This window comes from Girardinichthys multiradiatus, chromosome 4 (assembly GCF_021462225.1).
Source record: "Girardinichthys multiradiatus isolate DD_20200921_A chromosome 4, DD_fGirMul_XY1, whole genome shotgun sequence".
Taxonomy (NCBI): domain Eukaryota; kingdom Metazoa; phylum Chordata; class Actinopteri; order Cyprinodontiformes; family Goodeidae; genus Girardinichthys; species Girardinichthys multiradiatus.
Window position 1 is genome coordinate 18,519,845 of NC_061797.1, and position 25,258 is coordinate 18,545,102.

Here is a 25,258-nt window from a genome sequence, read left to right on the forward strand (position 1 = left end):
ATGTAGACTTCAGAGGTCATATACAAGAGCAACACTGTCAAAATACTATAATCAGATCATTCAATGTTATTTGGGCTCCAGTGTAAACAATTAAAGTAAGAATTTTACACAATTCTCATGATTATGATTTGGTTTTTATTTTCTTTGTACTCTAAACTTAATTCCGGTAGTGTAATTAATTTAGAGGTTACTTTGCTTTGACTAGGCCACTCCAAAACCTTTTGCTTCTTGAGCCATTTAGAGGTGGCCTTGCTTGTTTGATTTGAAACATGATTCTGTCACATAACCCAAGTGAACTTGATCTTAAGGCCACAGACTGATGGGTAGACACTCTCCTCCAGGATTCAATTATAGCAAGTCTTCCAGGCCCTGAAACAGCAAAGCAACATGACTGTTAGGTTAATTGGTCTCGCTCAATTGCCCTTAGATGTGAATGGGTGTGTGCATGGTTGTTTGTCCTGCGTGTCTTTGTGTTGCTCTGGGATGGACTGGCAACCTGTCCATGGTGAACCCCGCCTCTCACCCATAGACGGCTGGAGACAGGCACCAGATACCACCAACCCTGTACGGAATTTATTATTATTTTTTTTTTTTTATAATTTTTTTTTTAAATACCCAAACTGAATACCTAAAAATTTAATTTATTATAAGGTAGAAACATACATACTTATTCCAGTACTTAATCACATTGTCCTGTCCTGCAGTATATAACTGCTGTTCAGATTAACCAATCACATGTTAGGGTCTAGTTGATGATCCATTAAATCATGACTGTGACAGTAAACATGAATTAATCAAGCATATATGACTTTTATATGAACATTTATAACTTTTTATTTATTTAATGTATTGATTACAGTTTTACTTAAACTATCACATATATAAACATTTATTTACCAAATGATGGATGTGCTGGGGCTGTGGCCCTTTTGGCCCCCAACACATCACCGGCTTATTGTAATGCTGCTCACATGCAGCTCCATCACGAGTAGAGGAGTTTGGCGCCCTCTGCCGGCAGACTGTGACAGATTAAGAACACAATGTACAGAATGGATGTTCAGGCACTCACATACGTCGCCTGACTCACGCAGTGTTATCCACAAGCCCTGACACTCCAAATCAGCAACTTTTACCGGGACAGCTGACTTCCTGGACGTGAATACGGACAGGAAATCTGGAGTTAGGAGCCGTCTAGATGCTACACTGCTAGCGAGCTTTTTAGCAGCTTGAGTCGCCTCTGCAGAGGTCAGTCAGGCTCAGCAGGACAGGGAAGATGGGAGGCTACGTAGAAACTTAGCTTGGTCACGAAGCTTCATTTTACTCTTACTTTTATCCTATTTAACGGGGAGAATAAAAAATGCTGAAACGTTAGGAGGCGAACGGCAAACACTTTTTTTGCGCTGTTATCGGTGAGGATGAGGAGCCGCAGTAACTCGGGAGTGAGGCTGGACGGATATGCCAGGCTGGTCCAGGAGACTATCCTGTGTCATCAGGTGGGTGCAGACACATGGAGCAGTCCAATAGAGGGAATCATTTCCCCAGGCCTGGAAAACTGCTGTTATTTATTCACGCAAAACAAAGTTACTGCAACTTCCTTAGCTGTGAATCCCCAGGCTAACTGTTTTTATCGAGCTGCATAATCCATTTAGTTGTACAATTATTATTGTTGCATTACATTATAAATACCTTTAGGCACGTTACAGCTTGTGGTAATAATAGTGCAGTTTACACTGATGATGATTAATATCCAATAGCAAATGAGGATAATTCTGTCCCATTGTTTTTGTTGTTTCTGTTCGTGATCCACACTGACCTGTTTCTACATGATCCATTTTTTTTCTGATTTGTGGAACAATTTAATTTCTGCTTCTTTCTTCAAAAAAACAGGGCAATACACAAGAGATGCAGTCAATTGGAATCTGCAAGTTTTCCCTTGATCGCCCTCTGGCCCATAATCTGCAGGTTCAAAACAGAATAATATAAAATATTTTTTCCCTCTATTCATTAAATGCATGAAATCTAAGAGCCATAAGTCAAAACTTTACCAAAAGTAAGTCTAAATTTGGTTTGAGAAACGTTTTTGGATTTCATAAAAGTCAGATAAAGGTTTGGGACACATGACGTTTCAACATAGCACATTTTCTTTGTTTTGTTTATGGCGTTGACCAGGAAAAGCCTGATTGGTGCATTTCAGCAATACACTTTTTATATAAGGCATATGGTGGGATGTAATGTAGATTAATATCCTCATTCATAAAGCACTTTTTAATAAACTTCTTAGTCAAAATGTTAAACTTTAAAACATTGTGGAGTAAAACAGCATAAACAAGACTATAACAATACAATATCCTTAAAATATAAACACAATAAACTGGTATCAGTGTTTGCAGATAATGTATTTTCCAACTTTATGTCTGCAAGCATAGATGTTCTAAAACGGTCTCTTAATTTGTGCCTTTGTAATCAAATATCCCCCGTGCTCCCCGCAGGAATATTGCAGATATTTAGATGTTTTGCAGCCCATAAAGGCTAAAGTTCAACCACAGCAGCTGCACTTAGAAATCAACAACGTTGGAGCGAAGGTCAGTTCCGGGAATCAGCTGAGGCCTGGGAAGCTGTGCACCTTTATCTAACAGCTCTTGAGTTCACACTGACGCAGTTTACCTTATAGGGACGCCTCGTTTGTCTCTCATTGATATTCGGTTATGCTATCTGTTAATGTCAGTAAAAGACAAACGTAGCTGTAAACTATTAAGTTTAATTCAGTGTTCATAGAAAGTGGCCGGTAAGAACCCGATTATTTGGTGAATATTTACTAATTATTAACATTTCATCGATTTTCTAAATAAATTGGATCAGGTTTGAGGATTAACTGGGTACTGTTGCAGGTCAGTCACTCAGTTTTGTTTGGTTTTGAGGTAAAAAAATAAAAAACAAAAATAACTTTGTGGCTGAACATTTATAACATTTTAAACAATTTCTTTATTTTAATGAACATTTTCAGATGTAGTTTTTACTTCTGCCTTCCTCTTGATCTCTTAGAGAAAAGTCAAGACTGTGTGAACTTTAGCCGTCTGCAGCATATAGATCGATGATTTAATCGCTTCCATTTAATCACAAGAAAACAGCAGCGACAACTAAAAAAAAGATAAAGAAGGATTTTTGAAACTGAGAAACGGGTCATCAGGGTCACGCTGTAACGCTAAGCTTGAGCTGTGCTGCAGGAGGTAATGTTGACTCAGCGCTGTTGTTGGTTTCTTGTCATGTTTACATGTAATCGCTTAAATGTGGATATGTTTGTGTGTGTGTATTTTTTGTGTACTCCTGCTCTAAGCTCCTTTCTAGATGGAAACAGGTAGAAGAAAATAAATCGATACTTGTGTCTCCTGTGTTAATGAGGGAAAAGGACAGGTGGAGATATTTTACCCATCTGGAAAGTATAAAAAAAAATATAGAATGGAAAATAGTTGCATTCAAAGACTTTATTCCCAGTCCCATCATCTAAACACTCCATCCATCCCATCCATCCATCCATCCATCCCATCCATCCATCCCATCCATCCATCCCATCCATCCATCCATCCCATCCATCCATCCCATCCATCCCATCCATCCATCCCATCCATCCATCCATCCATCCATCCATCCATCCATCCATCCATCCATCCATCCCTCTCTCCTTCCTTTCATTATCTGTCTGCCTAACTCTCCATCCATCTATGCATCCATACGTTGGTCCGTCTCTCCATACGCTCATATGTCCTTCCTTCCTCTTTTGTCCAGGTTCCATATTTAGAACCTGGCCTCTCCTCAAACACTATATTGTTAAAAGTATTAGTTAACACCACCAAGTCAGTGCAATTCTGGTTTTCTCATCTAACTATGAACACACTCCTAAACCCTGTGGAAGATGTTCATAGAGTGGTTAAAGTGGCTCTTGCTGGCAACGGTGGGTCCATCAACAAATTGGACCTTATACCTTAAGAATATGATGTCTGCCGAGTTCATGTACATGTAAAAATACACAGACATATACTTTTGGCAATATAGTGTATCCACCATAAATTATTTTTCAGTTAACTTTGGTATTTAATTGATTAAAAAGGACTGGGAATTTTTAATATGACAGAGTATGGAGTTTTGACTTAAGGATATGTAGAAATCCTTGGTTATGGCTTATTATGGAATTGCACATGCCAAGAGTATATGTTTATTCTTTGCTGAACGCTTCCTTCCTCAGAACCCAGTGACAGGACTTCTCCCTGCCAGTGTTCAGAAGAAAGATGCCTGGGTGAGGGACAACGTGTACAGTGTCCTGGCTGTGTGGGGGCTGGGCATGGCTTACCGTAAGAACGCAGACCGCGATGAAGACAAGGCCAAGGCCTACGAACTGGAGCAGGTACATGAAAACATGAGATGATACGTACATCCGTGCCTGTTTTCCAGCTTTTTATGTAGATCCAGAGATTCTAAAACACCTTGGATCTCACATTTTCATTTGAACTACATTAATAAACTAATAGATGACATGCTGAATAAATAAACAAGTGTTAAAACAAGGCGTGAAAGTTTTAAATAAATTAAGAAATATTTCGCCCGGAGCTTTTTCCTCAAAACTAGACCTCCTTCAGCACATTTGATGAGTTTTATGCTTATTTCTCCCTTATCCAAATCTTTAACACATAAATTAACTAAACATGTAAAAGTACTGTATTGAAGTTACAACTGTACTTGTTTAATATTATGTTATTTGGCAGAGCGTGGTGAAACTGATGCAGGGCCTTCTGCAGTGCATGATGAGACAGGTAAGACTCTGTGTCTGCATGTGGTCTGTGTCTTTGCTCAAATATACATTGTGGGGGTAGAAAATCCATTAGTCTGCAATCTGCTTCCATTTTAAATTGCTTTTTGTCAACATCGCCTCTAGGTTTCTTATGTATGAAAATTTTTCTCCTGCCTTAATTTGACCAACACGTTTCTTCTGGCTGGAAGTTATATTTACATTATAACAGCCAGAGTATGAAATGAATCTGACAGAGAATCAGTGGAGGGAGCTGAAGATCAGGGTGATGGCAAGGAGGGCTTCAAAACTCAAAGAGATGGCGCTCATCACCAAAACAAAATGCTTAAAATACCAGTGGAAACATCCCAAAAGCTGGTTAGCTGTTATAAGAAGGGTTTGCTCACTGGAATTCCAATAAAGACTTTTCCTTGGATTAGGCCCAAGGGTATAAATAACTTTTGACATGCCTTTTTAAATAAAATTTAAAAAAACAAATTTTTTCAAAATGTATACTCCTTTTACATCATTTTATTATTTTTAAGAGCTGCCTGCCACATTGCTTATCATAAACTGCTGGTTGAATGAAAACAATTTAAAATCTAAATCTTCCAGGGGTATGAATAGTTCTGGACTTACCTGTACATTCAGGCCACAATATTGACTAGTTAAAGTGCACCATAAGGTTTATTATATCATTTGTTTTCAACCATAACCGGAGGCAAGTATCAAATAATGTATTTGTCCTTTTATACGCATTTAAAATTTATATTGAACATTTAATGGTTATTAAAGGTGGAGGTGATCAAAGAGTCAAATCTCTTTAGCAGGATGAGGACTTGCTTGTAGGAACATTTGTCAAAAAGGTCTCTTCACAAACCCTGCCGTCAGAGTCTCCTGTGCTCATCCTGTTTACATAGATTCTTTAAGTTCTTCCTTGTGGTTTCCTTGGTTATCATGTTCCTCTTAGGTTTCCTTTACCCTCTACCCTGTACTCTTGTTATATGTGTTCAGGTGGATAAGGTGGAGAAGTTCAAACACACTCAGACTACAAAGGATTGCTTGCATGCCAAATATAACACAGCTACCTGCGGCATGGTGGTCAGGGACGACCAGTGGGGCCACCTCCAGGTGGACGCCACCTCCATCTACCTGCTGATGCTGGCACAGATGACAGCCTCAGGTGCATCGATAATACACAGTTTTTGATGGATTTCCTGAGGAAGTTTTTTTATTTATTATTTTATTTATTTATTTTGTGTCTTGTCCTGCAGGTCTCCAAATAATCTCTAACCTCGATGAAGTAGCTTTTATCCAGAACTTGGTTTTCTACATTGAAGCAGCCTACAAAGTGGCGGTAAGCATCAGATTCGGATTGGGGTACGAGGCAAAGAAATGAAAGAGAAATGGGTTCTCTTTTATATTTTTACAGCCATTTAATCACTATTTCTGCATTTCTCAGGTTTTTCTTTGGATTTTTCACTCTAGGTTTTGACCATTTGTAGGAATATTAGTTTACTTGTTAAGCCACGTAACCCTGAGCTGTGAATGATTCAGGTATAAAAAGGGTGAAAGAAATACTGATCAAGACTACTTCTAAGGATTGCAGAAATCTCTGTTTCCAAGTCTATTTAAATAAAACCCGACTCAAGACTGAAGGACAGTTTTGCATGAAGCTTATTCAAAATGAGAATGTAAATATTTCATCATTTATCCAGTACATGCTCAAATGTTTAGTAAACAGGAGAAAAGTGTTACATAACAATTGATATAGTGAGTGTCTGACTCCTGCAGGATTATGGGATGTGGGAGCGAGGTGACAAGACGAACCAAGGCATCCCCGAGCTCAACGGCAGCTCAGTAGGAATGGCCAAGGTACAGGATAGTCAGTTTCTTTTTCCACTGTCATCTTCTATAATAAACCCCCTGCTACAGTAACGATAAAAACATCTTTAACAATTTAATGCAAATAATTACAGTACAGTCAATGTTGCAGGCAGCTCTGGAGGCAATCGATGAGTTGGATCTGTTTGGAGCTTACGGAGGTCCAAAGTCAGTCATCCACGTTCTCCCCGACGAGGTGGAACACTGCCAGGTACCCTGAGCTTACTTCCAGCCGTCCTAGCACCAGCTTGTACTTTTACCTACACGCCCTGCCTGTCTGTGTTTTCTCCCAGGCCATTCTGTGCTCCATGCTACCAAGGGCCTCAACTTCCAAGGAGATAGATGCCGGCCTTCTGTCCGTTATTTCCTTCCCTGCTTTTGCTGTGGAGGATGCTGATCTGGTGGCCATCACTAAGTCAGAAATTATAAGCAAGCTGCAGGTACAAGTCCAAGCTAGGAAAAATGAAACACATGCCGGGGCTTCATACAGTCAGTCTGTAGACTGAATTTCCCTCTGGTTTAATTTCAGGGTCGCTATGGTTGCTGCCGCTTCATCAGGGATGGATATCACTGTCCTAAAGAGGTTTTACATTTTCTCTATTAGAAATCTAAAGGCTTATGGCCTACTTATTTAAGCCACAATATTATTGGGAGGGGGGAGTACTAGTGTGTTGGAACGGCATAAGATTCAAGTCTTTCTTGTTGTATGAAATGTCTGCATAGCGTTATTTGGGTTGCAAAGCTAAAGATTCTGGTTGTTGTTCCCCCAGGATCCATCTCGACTGCACTATGATCCTGCGGAGCTCAAGCTGTTTGAGAACATTGAATGTGAGTGGCCCGTTTTCTGGACGTATCTCATCCTCGATGGTATTTTTACTGGAGATCATGTCCAGGTAAGAAAAATGAAAGATTTCTACTGCAAAAAAACATTTTGTAGCATCAAATTTCACTGAAACATCTGCTTTGGTTCTCTAAAAATGAGCTTTAGTGATTGTTTTTATCTCCCTAACCTCCCTCCTAACAGTGCATGGTGCCAAGATAAACCAGGGTACTTATTTAGCCCTGTTGGTAACCGTTTGTGCTGTTGTAGATGCTTTAATTAATGCACTCAGCGTACATGTGGACAAGTTTAAACCAGTAGCTCTTTACTTGAAGACATTTCCTGACTTATGAAGGTTAACACACATCTGCCTTGCTTGACTGCAAAGCTCTTATCTTTCCCATTTTGAAGATTGATTTGGGGAATTGACTCTCTATCATGGGCTATTCAAAGTCACTAGACCATCTGGTCAACTGAAAAACAACAAATGGTAGTTTTGTTGTGAATAAATGTTCCCAAATTAATGGATGAATTAATGACAAATTTTCATTATAATTGCTAGTGAAAGACAAGCAATATGGATGTGAATAAATATGCACTCTATATGCCATGGTACATTTGATCTTATAGTGTATCAAGGTCTTTAAAAAATAAATAATAATAATAATAATAATAATAATCAGTGACTGTATTAATAATTATTGGAACTTAAAATGATAATTTCCTCAGAACAAATTCCTTCATTTTGCATTTTGCTAACATATTCTGTTTTCCAGGCTTTCCTGCTGCAGATGGACTGTAAAACATTTACTGTAATGGTTTCAAACTTTGCTGCAGTGCTAATAAATTCTGGTATGCAGGTGCAAGAGTACCGAGAGGCTCTAGAAGGCGTTTTAATCAGAGGGAAGAATGGCATCAAACTGCTGCCTGAACTTTACGCTGTACCACTTGACAAGGTATCGCACTAATGAAATCATGCATAGTAATACTACAATGCTCAAAAAAATAAAGGGAACACTTAAACAACAATAAGTAAATCAAACTGTCCACTTAGGAAGCAACACTGATTGACAATCAATTTCAAATGTCAGTCAGTCATTTTCTACCGCTTATTCCATAGTGGGTCGCGGGGGAGCTGTTGCCTATCTCCAGCAGTCTATGGGCGAGAGGCGGGGTACACCCTGGACAGGTCGCCAGTCCATCACAGGGCAACACACAAACAACCATGCACACACCTAAGGTCAATTTAGAGTGACCAATTAACCTAACAGGCATGTCTTTGGGAGGAAGCCAGAGTACCTGGAGAGAACCCACGCATGCACAGGAAGAACATGCAAACTCCATGCAGAAAGATCCCCGGCCGGGAATTGAACCCAGGACCTTCTTGCTGCAAGGCAACAGTGCTACCAACTGCGCCACCATGCTGTTGTACAAATGAAATAGACAACAGGGGGAAATCTTTGGTGATTATCAAGACACTCAATAAAGGAGTGGTTCTGCAGGTGGGGACCACAGACCACTTCTCAGTACTGATGCTTTCTGGCTGATGTTTTGGTCACTTTTGAATGTTGGTGATGCTTTCACACTCGTGGTAGCACCGTGGTAGTACCGACTACGCCAAAACAAATTCCTTGTATGTCCAAAAATGTACTTGGCAATAAAGCTTTTCTGATTCTGATTCTGATTCTGATGAGACTGACTCTACAACCCACACAAGTGGTTCAGGTAGTGCAGCTCATCCAGGATGGCACATCAATGCGAGCTGTGGCAAGAAGGTTTGCTGTGTCTGTCAGCGTAGTGTCCAGAACCTGGAGGCACTACCAGGAGACAGGCCAGTACACCAGGAGACATGGAGGAGGCCGTAGGAGGGCAACAACCCAGCAGCAGGACCGCTACCTCTGCCTTTGTGCAAGGAGGAACAGGAGGAGCACTGCCAGAGCCCAGCAAAATGACCTCCTGCAGGTCACAAATGTGCATGTGTCTGCACAAACGGTTAGAAACCGACTCCATGAGGATGGTATGAGGGCCCGACGTCCACAAATGGGGGTTGTGCTCACAGCCCAACACCGTGCAGGACGCTTGACATTTGCCAGAGAACACCAGGATTGGTAAATTCACCACTGGTGCCCTGTGCTCTTCACAGATGAAAGCAGGTTCACACTGAGCACATGTGACAGACGTGACAGAGTCTGGAGACACCGTGGAGAGCAATCTGCTGCCTGCAACATCCTTCAGCATGACTGGTTTGGCAGTGGGTCAGTAATGGTGTGTGGTGACATTTCTTTCCATGTGCTCGCCAGAGGTAGCCTGACTGCCATTAGGTACCGAGATGAGATCCTCAGACCCCTTGTGAGACCATATGCTGGTGCGGTTGGCCCTGGGTTCCTCCTAATGCAGGACAATGCTAGACCTCATGTGGCTGGAGTGTGTCAGCAGTTCCTGCAAGATGAAGACATTGAAGCTGTGGACTGGCCCGCCTGTTCCCCAGACCTGAATCTGATTGAGCACATCTGGGACATCATGTCTCGCTCCATCCACCAACGTCACGTTGCACCACAGACTGTCCAGGAGTTGGCGGATGCTTTAGTCCAGGTTTGGGAGGAGATCCCTCAGGAGACCATCCACCATCTCATCAGGAGCATGCCCAGGTGTTGTAGGGAGGTCATACAGACACATGGAGGTCACACACAATACTGAGCCTCATTTTGACTTGTTTTAAGGACATTACATCAAAGTTGGATCAGCCTGTAGTGTGTTTTTCCACTTTAAGTTTGTGTGTGACTCCAAATCCAGGCCTCCATTGGTTAATAAATTTGATTTCCATTGATGATTTCTGTGTGATTTTGTTGTCAGCACATTCAACTTTGTACAGAACAAAGTATTTAATGAGAATATTTCATTCATTCAGATCTAGGATGTGTTATTTGAGTGTTCCCTTTATTTTTTTGAGCAGTGTAGTTAGAGAAACATGTTCGTTGTATTTTCCTGCTTGTCGGATAAACATCCATCTCTTGCTCTATCAGCTGGAGATGGAAGTTAATTTGCTGAGCAAATATTTCCTCTGCAGGTGGAGGAGGAGTACAGTAATCCTCACACTGTGGACAGACTGGCCATGGGACAGCTTCCACACATGTGGGGACAATCCCTCTACATCGTGGGCTGTCTTCTGGCTGAGGTAATGACAGAGAACATATTATAAGCCCCTTTTCAATAACACAAGGGCGTGTTGGGTGTGTTGCAAAATGTAAAACGAGACGACAGCTATATGACGAAAGATGCTGTAAAATGAGAAATAAATCCAACATATTAAATCAATTCTCCAAATGTAAACATATAGGAAGTATCCTTTTTTTTTACCTCTCGTCTCCTTAGGGCTTTCTTGCAACAGGTGAGATAGATCCTCTCAACAGGAGGTTCTCTACGCAGTTCAAACCTGACGTGGTGGTGCAAGGTTGGTAATTAATTATTATTAAGTGGCAGAAACAAATGTATTATTTACATATTTGAAAACAGTTGTAGTGTAGAAAGACTTGCTCAGCTTGCTATAGAAAAACCAAATGTCCCAGAATCCTAATTTTCATCTCAAGGCATGGAATAGTGTCTGTTGTACCACAAATAGTTTCAAAACTATCAAAAACCTGTGGTTTATCTCTTGGTTTGTTATAGTCTGTGTTTTAGCAGAGTCAGAAAAGATCAAGGAGTTGTTAAAAGGTGCTGGTGTTACGGTACAGACGATATCAGAGGTTCTGCCTATTAGAGTCATGCCCGCTCGCATCCTGAGCCACATCTATGTCAGACTGGGTAATCACACACTTGGTTTTGTAAACTTGGGGCTGTATGTATTTATGTAGAGAGTAACAAGCACCACCTTTGTCACAGGAAACTGCAGGAAGCTGAATTTGAGCGGGAGGCCGTATAGACACATCGGTGTTCTGGGAACGTCCAAATTCTATGAGATCAGGAATCGTTCCTACATCTTCACGCCTCAGGTAAAACAGCATCAGGCTGGCATGATGTCATAACTGCGAACACAAAACCACACCTCAGATGAGGAGGACGCAAATACACAATTCTAGTAACATTTTGAATTCTTCATGTTTCTCCCCTTTCTTCCTTCCCTGAACAGTTTTTGGATCAGCATCATTTCTACCTGGCGCTGGACAACCAGATGATCGTGGAGATGTTACGAACCGAACTGGCCTATCTTTCTTCTTGCTGGAGGATGACGGGACGGCCCACGCTCACCTTCCCTATCACACACAGCATGCTGGGTACAAATGCTCAAAAATACATCCTAAAACTCAAACAATCTCCACTTAGTATAACATTATTCTGCTTCTTTTTTCATGGTTTATAGCAAGAATAAGAGACTGTCCAGGTAGTTAATACTAGGCGCATAGATTACTAGACTGAGTATTTTGTTCCAAATCCCAAACCTTGAGCGACCTTTTGCACACAGAAAGAAAATCGCTGCTCATGCATGATTGACTTGTTGTGTAGCATTAATATAGGTTAGGTTTGTATCATGATTTATTCTTGTTGTTTTAATAACATTAAAACATTTAATAACACATTTTAACACATGTGGATTGGACCAATGAAATGTTGTAGGTCTAATTTATCTTTTTGAATGCTGTTGGTTCCTAAATTGGCTTGATAAATTCAACACATTTTAAAACACTTGTTAAAAGTTAATGTATACCTTATTCCAGATTTATTTGATCCCTTTTAATTTAAACATAAGCTGAAAAGTATTTGCCACCTTAGAGGTTTCTTTTGTTCTTGCTTTTATGTCACTTTTAAATGTTTCAGATCGTTAATTTTGATATCAGACAAAGACAACCTGAATAAACATTAAAATCAGATTTCATATATTGATTTCATAATAATTATTCTACATTTGTTGGAAAGCATCGTTCACTATCGCTAGTCGCACACAGGCCTGATTCCTGACAGACCTGTAGAATCGAGAAATGACTTAAATAGAACCAGTCTGACGACATGAAGTAGGCTGACGGTGCTCAACAAGCAACACATCATGCTGCGATCTAAAAAGACTCAAGAACAAATGAGAAACACAGTCATTAATGTCTATCACTTTGGAAAGATTTTTCAAAGCCCTTTCTAAGGCTTTGTGCCTCAAACTACAGTGAGAGCCATTATACACAAATAGAGAAAACATGGAGCAGTGGTGAACCCTCCCAGCAGTGGCTGGCCTACAAAAATTAGGGACTCACTATTCTCAGTAAAGGCCAGACGGGTCAAAAATCGCATCCATTCAGGAGTTCCACTGTGAAAACCACTTCTGACCCAAAAGAACACAAAGGCCGGTGAAAAAATATTCTGTGGCCAGATGAGAAAAAAAGGGAAGGTTTTACAGATTGTGTGTCCCGTTACATCTGGAGTAAAACAAATCCAGCCTTTCTGAAAGAGAACACACTACTGACAGTCAAACATGGTTTTGGAAGATTTTGGAGTGGCCTAGTCAAATCTAAGACTTAAATCCAATTAAGATGTTACTGCGTGACTAAGCTGTTAATGCTAAAAAACCCAGCGTGGCTGAATTAAAACAATCCTGCAAAGAAGAGTGGGTCAAAATTCCTCCACAGCGATGTCAAAGATTCGTTGACAGATATCGCAGACGTTTGATGGTCGATGCTGGGTGGCGCAACCAGTTGTTAGGTTTAGGGGCCAATTACTGTGTCACACAGGGCAAGGTTCTTTTGGATAACTTTTTTACCTCAATGCGTAAAATCATCATTTGAGAACTGTGTTTTGTATTTATTCAGATTATCTTTTTATAATGTTAAAATTAGTATGACGATCTGAAACATTTAAAGGGACAATCAGGCCAATCTCACACAAGAAAACTATAATTGTTCACATTTTAAAGTTCCACAAAGTAATTTCAGGTTTTACTTTCCCATCCAGTTGAAGAAGGGGATGCAATAGATCCATGTATCCTATCCACGCTCAGGAAGCTGGAAGACGGCTATTTTGCCGGAGCGAGGTTTGTTATCTTCCATATTCAGTAGTAAAACCACAACCATGTTCAAATAAATGTGAGATAACAAATTTCTTCTGTTTGTGAGAGCTTTTATGTGTGTGATCCCACAGGGTGCAGATCTCAGATCTGGCCAGCGTCCAGACCACGTCGTTCTACACTCGCCTCACCTTCCTGGATGAAGAGAGTGATGATAGTTTTTTTGATGATGTAGACGATGAAGATAATGAGGAATACAGAGCAGAATATGAAACACCTGATTGTAAGTTAGCAACAATGCATTTCCACTTTCACAGTTCGATTTTTGTTAATAAATAATTTTTTTTAAACAGTGGGGTCTAAGGATATGTTTGACCAGTACCTCACGCAGCTCCTACACAGCACTACCACCAAGTCCCACCTACCTCCCATCCAGAGGGGGCGACATCACGTCTTCAGCCCTGAGCACACCACCAGGGACATCCTGTCGTTTATGGCTCAGGTCCAAGGCTTGAAAATGCCCAGTAAGTATTCAAGATTTAACGTTTAACATGATTAATGATCAAGCAGACAGGTTTTTCTGCCACTCCCTATTTGATCTATTGTGAACGTATATTTCAGAGTCCTCCTTGTATCTTCCTGTGACTGCGATAACAAACAAGCATCGGAGATCCCTGAATCTCCTTGAAGTTTCTTATCCCCAGCCTGGCCCACAGGCGAAGCAGCCCGAGCCGCCCAAGGTATGAAAAGCATATCCGTGCACCAGCAAATGTTTGTCTTATCTCTGCTGCGATGGTGGAAGATTCACACTGATGTCCTCTTTGAAGCTCTGCAGTATCTCTGAGCTGCACCTGCCACGAGACTCTCAGGGCAACACCGACTTTGCAGCACTGGTGGATCAGATAAAAGACTGTCCCACTTTGCAGGACCAGGCTGACATCCTCTACATACTCTATGTTATGAAGTACGCAGATATTTGAATGCAACACACTAACTGTAACTTAAATAATTAATTTATTCTTGTAATTTGTTGTCCTGTATTTTTTTATGTTATGTTCTCTGACACAGAGGAGCGGATTGGGTGGTGGAGTTGTCAGGTCCTGGACAGGGCGGGGTCAGTGTGCGCTCGCTGCTCGAGGAACTGTATGTGCAAGCTGGAGCCTGCAAAGAGTGGGGGCTCATTAGACACATCTCTGGAATACTACGCAAGAGAGTGGAGGTCCTCGCTGAGGTCAGTGAGAAGTCTGTATTATTTTTATGCCAACAGTCAGCTAAATGGTTGATCAGATAAAACCTTTCAACTTAAGGTTCCTACTGAGTCTTAAAAAGTAGGGAAATTATTTTCAGGATAAGTGTGTAAAAATTTATTAAAATGAATTTATTTTCTCTTTTCTAATGTATCTTTGGAAAGAATCTTTCTGTTCTTACTGTTTCCATATAAAGGATGGATATAATTATGATACCACTTTCAGTATCATGCACCACATCAAGTCTTGAGTTCATCGTTTTAACCATCAGTATATTTGTTTTTGATTATTATCCCAAATATCTTACAGCTTTGTATGTGCCAATCCATCTCGGATGCAAAAATGTATGTCTTAAAAATATTTTTCTTGTTCATAGAAGCAGCACAAAAGACACCCAAAATAACCTGATTTCTACCTGCTGCCATTTTCAGTCATTAAAGGTCCCTGATCAGCATAATACATCACTACATCTCCCATTAAAACCAACACGCAGCTGTGAGCAAAACAGACTGGTTGCAAATCAAAATGTGATTGGCTGATCAAGTTGTCAATATAAGTTCATGCTGTCATTTAGTTTCATTTTAATGATATTCCAACAAGGAAACAGAACATTTACTATAAACAAAACTCTGCCTGTATACCAGACACAATCATTTCTGATTGTCTCATTGTTTTTTTTACAAAAAACAACTCAACTAAAAAAACACTTCAATCAAGAGGAAGCATTAATTTGATTAGATTTAGTTTAAAAAATGATAGAAATAAATATATTTGACTCATTTTGTTCTGTGGGTCAACTTGAAGCCTGTTTTTCTGTTTAATAGCTCGAATGATTGGTTTGAGGACAATGGGCTGCACATTGGTCCGGCTGGTAGCACTGTTGTCTTGCAGCAAGAAGGTTCACAGCCTGTGGTCTTTTTGCATGGAGTTAGCATGTTCTCCCAGTGCATGCTTTTGTTTTTTCCAGGTGCTCCAGCTTCCTCCCACTGTCCAAAAATATGGGTTTGAAGTTAACTGATCTCTCTAAATTGCCTTTGTGTGCACGGGGTGATCCCAGTGGATTGAAAATGGATATATTTCATAAACATTTACTAATTTAGACTTGATGATTAAAAAAGACTCAGAATTTAACTGTGAAAATGGAAATTTTAGCTAAAATACTCAAAACTCTCCTATACCAACAGGTTCTCTGTATAAAAGTTACATTTTGATTTGAATAATACATTTTCAAGTTGTTAATTTATGTTTAGTAGACCAAAGGAAAATCCTTTTTGCATGTTTACTGTTAAGACCAAAAATATTCATACCCCTGGCAGATTCTGCTCTAAAGGAATTAGTTTATTTTTACAAACATATTTCTTCTGACTGGATGTAATATTAATGTTTCAGAGCAGCAAGACTATCAACTTGAATGTGATAGAAAATCTGAGTAGGGAGCTAAAGATTAGGGTGTTGGCAAAGAGAACCAACCTCAAAGACTTGAAGCTCATCATCAAAGATAAATGATCAAAATACCAGTAGGTCAGCAGTTATAGGAATGGTTTGATTGCTGTAATGCCAATAAAGAGGTTTTCTTTGATTATTCAGAAGGGCTAAAATAACTCTCAGAATGACATTTTTAATCAAATGTAAAGAAAAACAGATGAATCACTTTTTTAAAATTGATTTCTTGTTTTACTCTGTTCTATTATCTGTTAAGAGATGCCAGTCTCATTTCCTGTCAGAAACAAATTCTTGGTTGAATGAAATGTTAAATCTAAATATTAAATTATCATGAAAATGTAAGTTTATAACACTTAGAATATATTAGCTAACAATATATTAGCCTTGCTCTGTTCTTGGTGGAGGACGCACACATTTTCAATAGTGACCTGGCCACTATCCTGCAAGAATAATGGCTTAAAATCCCTCTGACCACTGTGCGGGACTTGTATATGTCATTCCCAAGATGAATTGACGCTGTATTGGCCGCAAAAGGAGGCCCTACACCATACTAATAAATTATTGTGATCTAAAACCAGGTGTTTCAGTTTCATTGTCCAACCCTTGTATTTGGATTTTTGATAATAGGATTTCTGCTTTTTGGAGCCGGCGGTTACCTGACTTATCGAGTGAGTAGCAAAACGTGGGCAGCTGTTCAAAGCATCCCAAAGGATGGAATCTGCAGAGCGATCAATGCTCAGACTGAATTGTTAAGAGAACTAAGCCGCAAGCTGGATACGGTTCTACAGAATCATAGCCTGGAAGCGGCTTTTGGACTCAGAGGTGAAAGGATTTAATCATGGAGAAGGTTGTTCGCTCCAGAACTGTGGGAAACTCCCAAAAACTTGGATATTTGGATTTGCAATTGAGAGATAACAGTAAAAACTCTTAAAGTGGCTGGAAATCCACACAACTGCTTGAACCAGATCACTTATCGTTTTTCTAAATCTGGTGCCCCAAACGTGGCCTTGGCAACTTCTAAGTGACAAAATATGTCCTGGATGTTATGTAAACATGGCGCTCTTTCCCAGCACCCCCGAACAGCTGTGACCCAGATAAGACTTTGCGGCTGATTGAGAAAACTTCCATCTCTTTCCTCAAGGACAGTGGCGCTCTATCTGTGTTGACAGTCTAATTCTTGCACACACACTCACAATTATATATTCACACCCCCAGGATTCCACCGCACTCTTGCAAAATCTTTTCTTCTTGTGTCTTGCTTAGCCCTGCACCTAATTGTGTGATTTCATTACTTTTTCATAGATTTTTTGTTTTATCAGAAGTATTACCAGCGAAAACCAAACATTATTAGTATTAGAAAATTGTAGTTAGACTACAATGGACTGTTATTACTTAGTTCAACTTCAGTACCAGTAAAACCAATATATTATTAGCACCTGAAAATGTGGATTAAAGCTGTTTTGTACCAGCGACTCAGCTTCACTAGTTAGAATTCACTGGAATGATGAGACTATCAATATTATCATCATCTTCTTTTAGCATAAGATGCTTTATTATCAAGAGTGGCTTGGAACCAATTTCTACGAGTAAGAAGGATTATTAATTATTATTACTCCCAAGGATTATTAGTGTCATTTGATTTGTTTTTCTGTGTTCTGTATCATTGTAATGTTTTTCCTCATGTACAGCGATTTGAGTGCCTTGTTGCTGAAAAGCGCTATATAAATAAACTTGACTTGACTTAACAATTACTGCACTTCTAACAGTCCTTTCGGATATGAATATTGCACACACTGATGTTGTGATGACAATTTATTCACAAGATATTGTGTAGCTCTTATTGACGTTTGAATTGATTGAGTCACATAAGTGTAATCTAAGATCTTTTCTTTTAAAACATGACGATTTTAATCCTGTTTGTGTCTTTATGTCAGGCCTGCACAGATCTGATTTCTCATCACAAGCAGTTGACTGTTGGTCTTCCTCCTGAACCAAGAGAGAGAGTGATCACGATGTAAGCTGTTGAGGAGGTTGCAGATGTTTTCATCTTCACAAAAAAGCTTTACTAGCACATGAATGCCCTGCTTTGCTCCACTGTTTCTCTCAGTCCACTTCCTCCCGATGAGCTAAACACTCTGATATATGAAGCCAGTGGCCAGGACATCAGTATAGCAGTACTCACCCAGGTGAACCTGTCGCGTTTTAAACCTCTTTCATGATCTTGGATGCTTTCCTTCCCCCTTGTGACCTGTTTGTGTTTCTGCTAAAGGAAATCATGGTGTACTTGGCCATGTACGTGCGCTCCCAGCCGACGCTCTTCGGTGACATGCTCCGCCTCAGGATTGGACTGATCATGCAAGTGATGGCCACTGAGCTAGCTCGCAGCCTGCACTGTTCTGGTGGGGAAAAACACACACACATGCAAACGAAAGGACCCAAGTGTAAGCAAATAGTGAAAATAAAAGCTTTGTGATGCTTTTGTAGGAGAGGAGGCGTCTGAGAGTTTAATGAGTCTGAGTCCGTTCGACATGAAGAACCTGCTGCATCACATCCTCAGTGGCAAAGAGTTTGGGGTTGAGAGAAGCAGTGAGTTTTTTTCCACAGTTTATTTTTTTTTTACTTTAATCAAATTATGTCAGGTTTTCACCTCTCCAGATTGAAAAGCTTTTGCTGCTTCAACAAAAGCTAAAAGACTAAAGAAAGAGTAAGCAGAGAGGTGCAATCCAATGTCAAAACACCATCAGATGGTGAGGTGCCGGAAAATTTGTTAAAATAGATTCTTCATCTTCCAGTCTCCCACTGGAAATGTAAGAATAAAAAAATATTTTTTACAGAATCACCGCTGCCAGTTATCAGTACCCTCAGAAATAACAAAATGTAACTAAAGGATTTTAAATTGATACGTCTTTAATTTGTGCTACAGTATGTAGTACGGATTAATTTAACTAACGTTCAGGTTAAACTGCTAGGTTTTTGCTCCACTTAGTTAACTTGGTTGTTTTTTGATTAATTTAAGGTTTTGAGTAAAAACGAAATGATATTAAAAGTTATATTTGTACAGAAATATTGAAACTGTGAAGCACAGCATTAAACCCGATAGCCATTGTCAAGTCAGAGTGGTTCTGGTGTTATTCATATACTGTGGCTATTATTCAGGTGCGACAGTCAGAGTAAACCACATTTTTCGACCTACTATTTGTTTTTTGCTTCTCAGTGCGTCCAGTCCAGTCCACAGCCACTAGTCCTGCAATCTCTATTCATGAACTGGGCCACACAGGAGCCACGAAGACTGAACGCACAGGGATTCACAGGTTAAAGAACGAGATAAAACATGTGAGTGAGAAAGAAGATATTTGTCCCTCTGTCTGTCTGTCATTGTTTTTTAACATTGATCTTGCTTTTGAATCCAGCTGGATGGCTCTCGACCTCTCAGTGTGGGTTATCTTTGATCATTTCTAGCATGTGTCTGTTTCTAACCTCGATCTAAAAATAAAAATCAAGCCGCCGGTTAAATTTTGTTCATTGCTCGCTGTCTGTTAACATTTTGTGTACCACAGCAGCCTCCCTAGCTGAGGTGACTCTCCTCGTGACGCGTCAGCGGGAGAACATGCTTTGCAGCTCTTCCATGTGTGTTACATCCATCTGCAGGGTGTTTCTTTTTATGTAGAAGACCATCACATATAAAGCAAACATCTCTACAACTTTATGACCTCTTTAATCAACTTAAGCCATGATCAAGAGTGGTCTACCCTCATATTTCTTTCTTGTTTTAGCATTTGTCTTGTTTTATTGCTATGCTTTAACATGCATATGTCTACGTAATTAGAGCTGTGCAAACCATCTCAAACTGTCCTCTGTCCATGTCCTATGTGTAGATCTTCAGTGGCGGTCTTTCCTTGAGTAGCAATGTAACTTCCCCTCGCTCCACGGTAAACCATTTCATTTCAACTGCTTCACACTGGCTTGCTTCATCCCTTTCAGTGACAAAATGTTGTATGCATCACATACTTGATGATTTCTTGCTTAATTTAGACACCTCAGTGATTTGTCCACATTAATTGCTGAGAATGGCATTATTATGTCAGATTGTTCTGGGCCATTGTTAAAAGCATTCTTAAAATAACAACCAAAGTTAATTTATCTGTTCTGCAAAGTTTAGCTGTTGTGTTGGTACAGCTGCAAACATGCAGTGAATAAGGTTGGTCTGTAATTTGAAAGCAGAAATGTCTGTAGTCCTTTCTCTTCTTGTTTAACAAACTTTCTTCAGCTTTTTCACATCAGTGGAAAACATAGTGCATGTGTGGCAGGCAAACCAAAAAGACATGTAAGAACCAATGTTTTAAAGAGCACCGTTTTTAATGTTTCACAGACAAATCAAGACTAAAAGAGAATTTTATCCAACATCTCTAAAGGTTCAGGAAAAAAAATGTTGAATTCTGGCAAAATCATCAATTATGTTACTAAGAATTAATGACATAAATTCAATTCAATTCAAAGATACTTTATTGATCCCCGAGGGGAAATTAGCTGAAAACAGTAATAATGTAAAGGAACATAGTCAATACTTAGTTGAAAAAGACTGCTTTACTCATAGTGAACTAATATGTACACCTATATCAATGCGGTATTTTGCAAATTAATTTGAGATAATACAATCTGTACCACTCTGTAGCCACACAAAGATAGTACATAAATAGGCATAAAGGACTGCCTTTTTGTGTACACAGGGTAATTATTTTTAAAACTAGAATACATCATAATGCCAGTCTTAACCTTTATTATCTTTCAGTGACCCATTCTGCATGAATGACTGCATGCATAATTTAAAAATTAATTAATTAATAAAAAAAAAGAATACAACAAACTTGTATGTGCTCCTAATCTCTTTATTACACAGAGTCTATCTCCACCAATCACAAATCGGTCAAGGAGCTCTAACCTTAGCCCCGTGTTGTGGGAAAAATTGCAGTTACTTCTGACTTGTTTAATGGGCTCAAATAAGCTTGAAAATAAGAACAGTGGTCTGCTGGTCCTTCACTCACCACAGCGTTGCAGCAGCCCCTCCACCCCCAGTGGAATTCTGTCCCCTGTGGGACATGGTCCGGGAGACGGGCTGCACTGGGAGGAGAGGCAGGGCCAGTGGCTGAGGAGACGCCGGCTGGATGGAGCAATCAACAGAGTGCCGATGGGTTTCTACCAGAGAGTCTGGAAGATTCTCCAGAAGTGCCATGGCCTGTCCATTGATGGATACGTGCTGCCCTCTTCCACCACAAGAGAGGTAACATGTTCCTACTATCACTGGAATTTGGGCCTTGGTATGCATGCATGTCCATGGATGTGTGACTTTATTAAAGCTTTCTTGTGTAGATGACAGCCGGAGAGATCAAATTTGCAGTGCAAGTGGAGTCGGTCCTGAATCACGTCCCTCAACCAGAGTACAGGCAGCTGCTAGTGGAGACTGTGATGGTTCTGGGTCTGGTGGCTGATGTGGACGTAGACAGCATTGGTGGAATAATCCACGTGGACCGCATTCTGCATTTGGCCAATGATCTTTTCCAAAATGACCAGGTACTTACAGCTTACAGGACCATGAAAAACCATTTGCCACCTTACAGGTTTTCTCTGTGTCTGCTTTTTTCTGTCATACAACTGGCAACAAATTATAATATCACACAAAGATAATCTGAGTAAACAAAAAAATTGTTTTTAAATAAAATTTTCATATATTGGGGGGGAGCTATGCCATCTATTAGGGACAGGGTTACAGAGCCATTTCTAAGGCTTTGGGACTTCATCAAACCACAGTGAGAGCCATTATCCACACGTGCACAAAACATAGAACCCTTCTGAACCTTCCCAAGAGGGGCTGGCCAAGGAGAATTACTCCGAGAGTCAAGTCAAGTTTATTTATATAGCGTTTTTCAGCAACAAGGCACTCAAAGCATTGCACATGAGGAAAAACATTACAATGATACAGAGAAAAACAAATCAAATGACATTAATAATCCTTGGTAGTTTACTGGTAAGAGCTGGTTTTAATCCAATCTTTCTAATAGAGGTAATTAGCTCATTAAGTCCTCTGTGGTAAGGAATTCATCCGGTGCTAGAAGAAAAATTATAATATTAATCCTTGAGGTCGCTGGTATGAGGCAGCTGTGGTCCCATCATTCAAATAAGCTGGGTCACTGGTATAAAACAGTTTTAGTCCAAAGTTTTTTAATACTAATAATGTTTGGCTGTCACTGGTATGATATAGTTGTAATACAATCCTTTTAAGAAATCTAAAATTCTCTGGTCATTGGTGTAAAAACAGCTTTAGTCCAAATTTTCAAATACAAATAATATTTGGCTTTCACTGGTAATCCTGAGAAATCTGAAAATCCATGAAGTAATGTCACTTAAGTAATGGAATCACACATTTAGGTAGATGAGAAAAGAGACCACATTAGGTAAGAAGAGGAAAAAAAAATCATATTTCACACTTTATCCATAGCAGGATACAGTTTGAGATTGGAAAAAAAAACTCAGCACAAAGAAGCAACATACAGGGGTTGGACAATGAAACTGAAACACTTGTCATTTTAGTGTGGGAGGTTTCATGGCTAAATTGGACCAGCCTGGTAGCCAGTCTTCATTGATTGCACATTGCACCAGTAAGAGCAGAGTGTGAAGGTTCAATTAGCAGGGTAAGAGCACAGTTTTGATCAAAATATTGAAATGCACACAACATTATAGGTGACATACCAGAGTTCAAAAGAGGACAAATTGTCGATGCACGTCTTGCTGGCGCATCTGTGACCAAGACAGCAAGTCTTTGTGATGTATCAAGAGCCACGGTATCCAGGGTAATGTCAGCATACCACCAAGAAGGACGAACCACATCCAACAGGATTAACTGTGGACGCAAGAGGAAGCTGTCTGAAAGGGATGTTCGGGTGCTAACCCGGATTGTATCCAAAAAACATAAAACCACGGCTGCCCAAATCACGGCAGAATTAAATATGCACCTCAACTCTCCTATTTCCACCAGAACTGTCCGTCGGGAGCTCCACAGGGTCAATATACACGGCCGGACTGCTATAGCCAAACCTTTGGTCACTCATGCCAATGCCAAACGTCGGTTTCAATGGTGCAAGGAGCACAAATCTTGGACTGTGGACAATGTGAAACATGTACTGTTCTCTGATGAGTCCACCTTTACTGTTTTCCCCACATCTGGGAGAGTTACGGTGTGGAGAAGCCCCATAGAAGCGTACCACCCAGACTGTTGCATGCCCAGAGTGAAGCATGGGGGTGGATCAGTGATGGTTTGGGCTGCCATATCATGGCATTCCCTTGGCCCAATACTTGTGCTAGATGGGCACGTCACTGCCAAGGACTACCGAACCATTCTTGAGGACCATGAGCATCCAATGGTTCAAACATTGTATCCTGAAGGCGGTGCCGTGTATCAGGATGACAATGCACCAATACACACAGCAAGACTGGTGAAAGATTGGTTTGATGAACATGAAAGTGAAGTTGAACATCTCCCATGGCCTGCACAGTCACCAGATCTAAATATTATTGAGCCACTTTGGGGTGTTTTGGAGGAGCGAGTCAGGAAACGTTTTCCTCCACCAGTATCACGTAGTGACCTGGCCACTATCCTGCAAGAAGAATGGCTTAAAATCCCTCTGACCACTGTGCAGGACTTGTATATGTCATTCCCAAGACGAATTGATGCTGTATTGGCCGCAAAAGGAGGCCCTACACCATACTAATAAATTATTGTGGTCTAAAACCAGGTGTTTCAGTTTCATTGTCCAACCACTGTAGTTTGTCAGTATTTTTCCATTACTCGGGTTATCTTATGTATGATATTAAAATTTGGTTGATTATGTGAAACAGTAAAAGAAAAAAAAAACAGATCTGTGAACAGAAATGTTTTTTCACAACACTACACAAAAAGATACATGATGACAAATGATAAAAACACATATTCAATCTTTGTGTGTTCAGTGAAATTTAATCGGTCTATTTCTAAATCTCCAGAAATCCCTCAGCGCCAGCGATTATTTCCTCGAGAAGGACCCAGCTACCGGAATTTGCAACTTCTTCTACGACAGCGCCCCGAGCGGCAGCTATGGCACCATGACTTATCTCTCCAAGGCAGTCGTCACCTACGTCCAAGACTTCCTGCCGAGTTCCAGCTGCCTGATGCAGTGAACAGACTCGAACCAGCTGAATAAAACCTGTCTGGTAACAAAAATTTAGCAGAGCATCTAATTTGTATCTCGTGGTTCTAGTGTTAATTATTCAGTTGGCTCTCATGTACTTGGCAGCTTATGCAGATTTCTTTGTACAAATTAATTGTATTTTGTTGTCCGCATTGTGATTGCTGTTTAAATGTGTGGACATTTTAAAGTATTTAAATTACAAATTTGTAATGGTACAAGCACTGATGTGTGTTTTTAGGTCACTTAATTTATTTCAGTCCTTTTTAAGGTAAAACGTCAGACTACTGAACTGATTCGTAATCCATATAAAATACTTTGATCACTGTGCACACTACTTATTTCCCTCAAATCAATAATTTATTTCCTTGCTCAGTTACTTTTATTTATACTTAGCACATTTTGAATTTTATTGTCTTGGTATAAATAAGGCTCACTTACAGTGGTGGAGATAAAACATTAGTTTCTCAGTATGTCTGGATATGAATGTCACCCCATATTTTTCCAGCTGAAATGTCCCGTCAGTATATTAATGGTTTATTTATTTGCATTGAAAAGAGGAACTCTTGTGGTTTGCAGGACTAGGTTTTATTGCTAGTTTTTATAATGTTCTCCAGAAGGGATTTAAAGAAAAAGTATAGTTTTGCTAATAACTGCAGACGGTAACAACTTTAATCAATCGTACTTATTTAAATCAACTTTATAGCAGAAATGACATCTGTGCTGACTGCATGCACCTTCGACTGTGTACAACTGACGGGTACAGATCATGGTGTATTCTGCCTGAAATAAACACTTTTACATCCTGGATTCTTCTTCTTGCCTACGCTCTGCATGTCCCATTCCCTACCACCTGCAGCGCGAGGAACAAGAAAAGGCGAGAAA

The 25,258-nt window shown here is 40.0% G+C and overlaps 1 protein-coding gene across 4 annotated transcripts; it reads left to right on the forward strand.

Moving 5' to 3' along the window:
- The first annotated feature begins 1,021 nt into the window (after positions 1-1,021).
- On the forward strand, positions 1,022-25,181 carry phka2 (phosphorylase kinase, alpha 2 (liver)). Of its 4 annotated transcripts, XM_047363227.1 has the most exons (32): positions 1,022-1,493; positions 4,241-4,399; positions 4,758-4,805; positions 5,795-5,963; positions 6,055-6,137; positions 6,575-6,655; positions 6,777-6,875; positions 6,958-7,104; positions 7,194-7,247; positions 7,435-7,557; positions 8,345-8,440; positions 10,552-10,659; positions 10,857-10,935; positions 11,151-11,285; positions 11,364-11,473; positions 11,611-11,755; positions 13,416-13,494; positions 13,602-13,750; positions 13,821-13,991; positions 14,089-14,207; positions 14,295-14,431; positions 14,536-14,698; positions 18,092-18,171; positions 18,265-18,343; positions 18,427-18,556; positions 18,642-18,743; positions 19,372-19,490; positions 19,568-19,591; positions 20,033-20,086; positions 21,205-21,435; positions 21,525-21,725; positions 24,192-25,181. In XM_047363227.1, the coding sequence occupies exons 1-32, from the start codon at positions 1,416-1,418 to the stop codon at positions 24,363-24,365; spliced, it is 3,726 nt and encodes a 1,241-aa protein (XP_047219183.1). In that variant the 5' UTR covers positions 1,022-1,415; the 3' UTR covers positions 24,366-25,181. The 4 variants fall into 4 exon arrangements, with proteins under 4 accessions (XP_047219183.1, XP_047219185.1, XP_047219184.1 ...); XM_047363229.1 differs by lacking the exon at positions 20,033-20,086; XM_047363228.1 differs by lacking the exon at positions 19,568-19,591.
- Positions 25,182-25,258: the final 77 nt, after the last annotated feature.

Excerpts from the sequence above, each read along its gene's own strand:
- phka2 (XM_047363227.1), top strand. The coding sequence starts at position 1,416 with ATGAGGAGCCGCAGTAACTCGGGAGTGAGGCTGGACGGATATGCCAGG. Across the intron at positions 4,400-4,757 it reads AGGCCTACGAACTGGAGCAG|AGCGTGGTGAAACTGATGCA; the intron begins GTACATGAAAAC and ends GTTATTTGGCAG. Across the intron at positions 11,474-11,610 it reads CCTACATCTTCACGCCTCAG|TTTTTGGATCAGCATCATTT; the intron begins GTAAAACAGCAT and ends TTCCCTGAACAG.